The sequence below is a fragment of the Primulina eburnea genome, chromosome 3, assembly GCF_022965805.1.
Source record: "Primulina eburnea isolate SZY01 chromosome 3, ASM2296580v1, whole genome shotgun sequence".
In the NCBI taxonomy this organism is placed as follows: domain Eukaryota; kingdom Viridiplantae; phylum Streptophyta; class Magnoliopsida; order Lamiales; family Gesneriaceae; genus Primulina; species Primulina eburnea.
This window is the reverse complement of record NC_133103.1, coordinates 9,803,672-9,809,788: the sequence shown is the minus strand read 5'-3', so window position 1 is coordinate 9,809,788 and position 6,117 is coordinate 9,803,672. Positions and strand designations below refer to the sequence as shown.

At 34.7% G+C, this 6,117-nt stretch overlaps 1 protein-coding gene across 1 annotated transcript; it reads left to right on the top strand.

Moving 5' to 3' along the window:
• The first annotated feature begins 3,231 nt into the window (after positions 1 to 3,231).
• LOC140826176 (probable protein phosphatase 2C 4) lies at positions 3,232 to 5,801 on the top strand. The gene is made up of 4 exons (XM_073188341.1): positions 3,232 to 4,756; positions 4,838 to 4,951; positions 5,041 to 5,305; positions 5,433 to 5,801. Exons 1-4 carry the CDS (start codon positions 3,386 to 3,388, stop codon positions 5,546 to 5,548), a joined length of 1,866 nt encoding a protein of 621 aa, XP_073044442.1. The 5' UTR covers positions 3,232 to 3,385; the 3' UTR covers positions 5,549 to 5,801.
• Positions 5,802 to 6,117: the final 316 nt, after the last annotated feature.

Sequence of the window (6,117 nt, the reverse complement as noted above, 5' to 3'; positions counted from 1 at the left end):
CAAACCTTTTACAAAAACTTAATCTTAGGAAAAAACGATAAAAGCTTATCAGAAGGCGAGATAAGGTTGGTAATTAGTCAATGAGTTGTCTCTTGAAAATTATTCATGTCAATTTTAAAAATCACAAGCTCGCGCGCCTTTTATATTTGCTATCAAAATTCAGGGTCGTGTCCCCGATTAAATAAGATAGAGATCACAAACAAATAATTGTCCCAAAATTTTTCCTAGTTCCCAGCTATTAAATTAATTTAGAAAACAAGCTAAAAATTCAAACAGCATGAAGGGTCAAGCCACCCCCGAAATTGCCTAATACCACGGGTGTTATTAGTTTATTCACCTGGTCGCTTCATCGTTTCATACCTACATATAATATCAATTTTTAGTTTCTTAACAATTCCGTACTCCTATATCCACACTCAATATAACGGGAAATCGTGTTTTCCTTATCTATGCTTGTCTCTCTATAATTTTTTGCGTGTTTTTTGTACGCTATGTTGTCAAAATAAAGTTTACTCTCTTGCAATCTTTCGGTTTTTGGCAATTTAGGTGTTTTGTTTGCAATTTTTTAACCAATATTGGTACCTCAGGTAATTAAATCGCAATGTGGCCTTTGTTAAACCTATGGATAGGTTTAATAAATCTATGTATTGGTAACTCCATATATAAAAGTAGAGTATGTCTTTTATGAGACGGTCACACGAATCTTTATCTGTGAGACGGGTCAACCCTACCGATATTCACAATAAAAAGTAATACTCTTAGCATAAAAATAATATTTTTTCATAAATGACCCAAATAAGAGATACGTCTCACAAAATACGGCCTTAATAGTATTTTAAATCCCGGTGTATTTCTAATTTGCACTCATATTTGTGGTTTGCCTACTTATATTGCAACTTTCAGATATTGATGTTTGTGATTTGAAAACATAGAAAGATTCTTTATTTTAAAACAAATTTCCTACGGATAACAAACAGAATTTACGAACTTACCTACTTAGTGTTGGTTCTATGAAATATTAAATAAGATATATTTCGTGTATTATTTATCTAATTTTAATTAGCATGGAATAAATCTTCAGCAATATAATATGTAAGCTTTAAAAAGATACTAAAAAAAAGAAGAAGTTTGGATATTTTCAAATTAACAGGGATCTTAGACAATTCTTTTAGCATTTATTCCTCCCAAAAGTAAAAGAATAAAAACGAGGGAAGCAACAAAAGAAGGCATCGTCCCAAGTATTGAAACACCTGGTCCTAACTTAAATATATTGTACATGTAGAGAGCACGACGAAAAAAAAAATTATGGTATCCTGTATCGGATGAATTTTACTCAGAAATTTGGATCATGTGTGACTTTCGTATTTTTTGCGAACTCGTCTTATATTTAAAGAATCAAATACTTCAAAGTTCAAACTGGGTGAATTTACTCAGTGCAGCAAAAACTTTATCAAAATTGTTTTATCCTAATGCTCAAATTTTATCTGTATTTTTAAGTTATTTATTATCGTCAGAATTTTGTGGATTCTGAAAATGTTGGGGGCATTCTTTTTCTTGACGTTAATTCCCTCTAAACGCATATTTGACTTTGAAAAGTCTTTAGTAGGTAATTAATATTGCACTAGACAACAAAATTAAACCACACAAAAATGGGTGTATCTGTGTCATATGGAGACAAATATATTCCGTATAATATATATTATTAGACATATATGAGCATGTAATGTCAACTTCATTGGGTACATATTGCACAAATATGTAACTGTTTATGATGAGATTAGTCTTTTGAGAGACCGTCTCACGTATTTATATTTATGAGATTACTCGACCTGATTTATATTTGGATTGAAAGATCAAAATTCAGACATAAAAATTAATATTTTTGTCACGGGTCGGGTCGAATAAGATATTTGTCTTAAAAATTCATTCTTGAAACGGTATTATAGAATGATAAACATGGTTTTTTTTTTCCTTTTAGTGTGACATATTAAATCAAGTGTGTACATTAATTGAGTATGGATGATTTACGAACAAAACTTTTATTTCGATTAAATTTTTTTTCCTAAAACTGTAATTTGATAAAAAAAAAAAAAAAAGAAGTAAATATAACTAATTAGACTTAATTTTGATAATTTAAAATATCAAAATTTGGATGAAACCAATATACATATATTTTAACTTTATAAGAAAATGATAATTAAATGGAGCATTTGATCTTGATATTCTTAAATAATGATTATTTCTAATAAATATTTCCAAGAAACTCTTACATACAATATTACTACGAAGATAGACTAGAATAGCCCCTTATTTGTTATCAATCATGAGACTTGATTTTCAAAAGAAATAAATTAAACCTTGACAAGAAAATTAAATTATATATATATATTATTTTTAAGTATCAATATGTAAAAAAATTCAAACTTTACTCGACAACTGGATATATTTAAAGAAAAAATGAGTATAATGATGTACATGATATCTAAACACTATGAATGATAGAAAAAATAATGTAGATTTGAAATAAAAGAGCATTTGGGCATATTATTATGGCATCCGAATCACGATTCCACCTTGCAAGTGGAGCCTTTTGACTTTTCACTTCCAATGACCTTATATTTTGTTTTATTAAATCTATTTCTTTTTCAAATTATACATTCCCCAACTATTTAAATTCTATATTCCTATTCTTTCAACCCCACCCACTCCATAATACAAATATTTTTAGGAAACTTTATTATATTCTCCGTCACAAAATGATTAAATATCCATTTATTACATTTATCTTTTTGAAACATGTTGATTTATACTATGATTATTATCAGTAGTATATGCTAATTCTAATGTTTGTGCAATATTTTTTATTTTACTAATATATATTTGAACAAACGGGGGATAATTGCAGAATATATTTCGTATTTAGTCTTATAAATCATCAAATATTTTACTTTTTTTTACTCTGAAATGTTGAAAGTGACGTGGAACACCATTCATCACTCCATAAAAAATATTAAAAGCATAAAAAAATTATATTAAGATCAAAATTTAATAATTACCATGCCGATAGTAATAATAATAATAAAAACTGATTTCCATAAAGACTTAGTTAATTTTCCATTTAAATATGTGGTATGGGAATATTTACGCTCTAAAGTCAACTCCCTCGCCGAACAAAAACCAAATGCAATTTTAATTATAGTATATATATTAATATAACAAAAAAATAAATGTATTGAATCTCAACTCTTTCCAAAAGTCAACTCTCTTATCTATTCTTACTGAATCACTGAGTTTTATGATCATTCAAGTTTCAGCCATTCTTCGACGCCAACCCTTTTAAACTCTTGCTTTCTTTTCTCCTCCACCACAAGAAGAGAAAAATAAAATGGGAAATAAAATAGGAAAATTCAGCCGCTGCTTCGCCGGAGACGCAGGTGAGATTTCCCGGCGGCGGAACGACACGGAAGTGTGCTTATCCGATCCTCTGGACGAGGGGTTGGGCCATTCTTTTTTCTACATACGGCCGGATTCTATCAAAAAGACCCAACCTTTGGATGACTCTTCCGCCGCCGCCCTGCCGGCGTTTCCCACCATCTCCGGCGCCTCAATCTCCGCCAACACCTCCACGCCTCTGTCAACTGACCCTTTTGCGTACAACTGCTCCACGTCACTGGACAAGGCCTCAGCTTTTGAGAGCTCGGATTTTTTCTCCTCCACCCCCCTCCAACCGATACCCCGGAATTGTACCCACGCTGTCAAGTCCGGCCCGATTGCACGGCACTCAATTTCCGGATCAGGTCCCATGGAGCGTGGGTTCTTGTCCGGCCCGATCGAACGGAGCTTCATATCCGGACCGTTGGAGAACCAGCTGGACCCGATTCAGCCTAAACCGAGGAAAGGGGCTTTGGTTAAGAGTTTGAAGAAGGTTCTGTCTGATTCTTCGTGGTGGTATTCTAAGGATTCGAGCTGTAATGAAAATGAGAGTAGCAACGTTGTTGTCAGTGTCAGTAACAGTGGAAACAGCAGCACAATAACTAGTCATAATTTGAGTAGCGAAACGAGCTTGATCGATGAAAGTGATGATATTGGAAATGAATCTTTCGAAAGCCAAAATGTGCAGTGGGCACAAGGGAAGGCTGGTGAGGATAGAGTTCATGTTGTGATATCCGAGGAACATGGATGGGTATTCGTGGGGATTTATGATGGATTCAACGGCCCTGATGCAACCGATTTTCTGTTAAACAATCTGTATTCGAATGTGTATAAAGAGCTCAAGGGGTTGCTGTGGTGTGAAAAGTCCGAATCTTGCGAAAATAGGCTTAATAATTCCGCGTTTATGTCGAAAAGTTTGGACAGCAAGGAAAGAGAGGAGCTTGACAGGAAGCTGAGGGAGAAACTGAGCAATTTAGGGCCTGATGGAGTTGCTGGTGAAACTGTTAATCATTTGGGAGTAATAAAAGCGTTGTCCGAGGCGTTGAGGAAAACGGAGGCGTTGTATTTGGAGTTTGTGGATTCGCTGTTAGACGAGAATCCTGAGTTGGCTTTGATGGGATCTTGTGTTTTGGCAATGGTGATGAAGGGTGATGATATTTATTTGATGAATGTTGGGGATAGTCGGGCGGTTCTGGCTCAAAAATCAGAGAGCTATAATCAGAGGAAGGATCATGAAGAATCCCTTTACGGGTATGAATACGAAAATGTGCACAATTTGAGTGCTCGTCAGTTGACAATGGATCATAGCACATCTGTTAAAGAGGTAGAGATCAAATGTTGTATTAAATTTAAGTCCCTGTGTATCTGTGTACACTAAAATGTTCTGTATCGTTCATGATAACAGGAATTGAGGAGGATTCGGAATGCACATCTGGATGATCCTTTTGCAATATTCAATTATCGGGTGAAGGGTTCTTTAAAGGTCACGCGAGCTTTTGGAGCCGGCTTTCTCAAGCAGGTAAACCGGTTTCTCTGTACCCAATACAGACAGTGACAAGCTCTTAAAATAAATGTTTTTCACTTGTTGATTTCTTGCTTATATCGCAGCCCAAATGGAACAATGCACTTCTAGAGATGTTTCGAATCGACTATGTTGGATCGTCGCCGTACATCACTTGTTCTCCATCTCTCAGCCACCACAGCTTAGATCCCAAGGACAAGTTCTTGATCTTGTCTTCAGATGGGCTTTACCAATACTTCACAAATCAAGAGGCTGTTTCTGAAGTTGAAGAGTTTATATCCACGTTTCCAGAGGGCGATCCCGCTCAACACCTCGTCGAAGAAGTGATTTTTCGCGCTGCCAAGAAAGCCGGTATGATTCAATACTCCATCATGATGCATTCATTTGCATTTAGACTAATATCACTCTAGATTCGCAACGCTGAGCTCAATTCTACTTAAATTCAATTCGAAATGATACTGAATAATTTATTTTGCAGGTATTGGATTTCATGAGTTACTGGATATCCCACAAGGGGACAGGCGAAGATACCATGATGATGTCTCGATTATCATTATTTCTTTCGAAGGGAGGATATGGCGCTCGTCCGTCTAAAATTTTGGGTTACAGTAAGACTAAAAATACAATATAAAATGGTACATTTTTGGGACATTTTCTTGAATGATACCATTTTATTATAAGGTTGTTTATTATATTCTATATACATAAAACTGAAGGGGGGAGGAATGTAAATGTGGCGTTTGGCCCCAAAGTTTTACGATTTTTTGTAAATTATTACATATGTTACTTGTAAGCCTACCGGTTCCTTCCATTTTTAGCCAATGAGCGAGCTGTTTATGTGAAAACTTCCCATCATATTTTTTTTCCCGAAATAAGTTGCTCCCTAAAATGCCTGTTATTTCACTTATCTCCTTTAAAATTTACTTAATTTATTTGCAATTTGGCGATAGGGGAGCAATCAACGAAGGTAGATGAGATCCTATCTATGTGGACACTACCCTGACTTCATTTCAACGGATAAGATCTTGACACACATACAATTTAAAAAAAAAAAAGTGGATCCTATATATGTATGGCCGCCTGGACAAATATTGACCATTCATCCTATCATGAGAGCAATGTCTATATGGGTAGTATGAAATAAACCCAGTCTTTCCTAGAAA

Coding starts and splice junctions, on each gene's coding strand:
- LOC140826176 (XM_073188341.1), top strand. CDS start 3,386: ATGGGAAATAAAATAGGAAAATTCAGCCGCTGCTTCGCCGGAGACGCA. Junction 4,952..5,040: donor GAGCCGGCTTTCTCAAGCAG/GTAAACCGGTTT, acceptor CTTATATCGCAG/CCCAAATGGAACAATGCACT. Junction 5,306..5,432: donor TCGCGCTGCCAAGAAAGCCG/GTATGATTCAAT, acceptor TTTATTTTGCAG/GTATTGGATTTCATGAGTTA.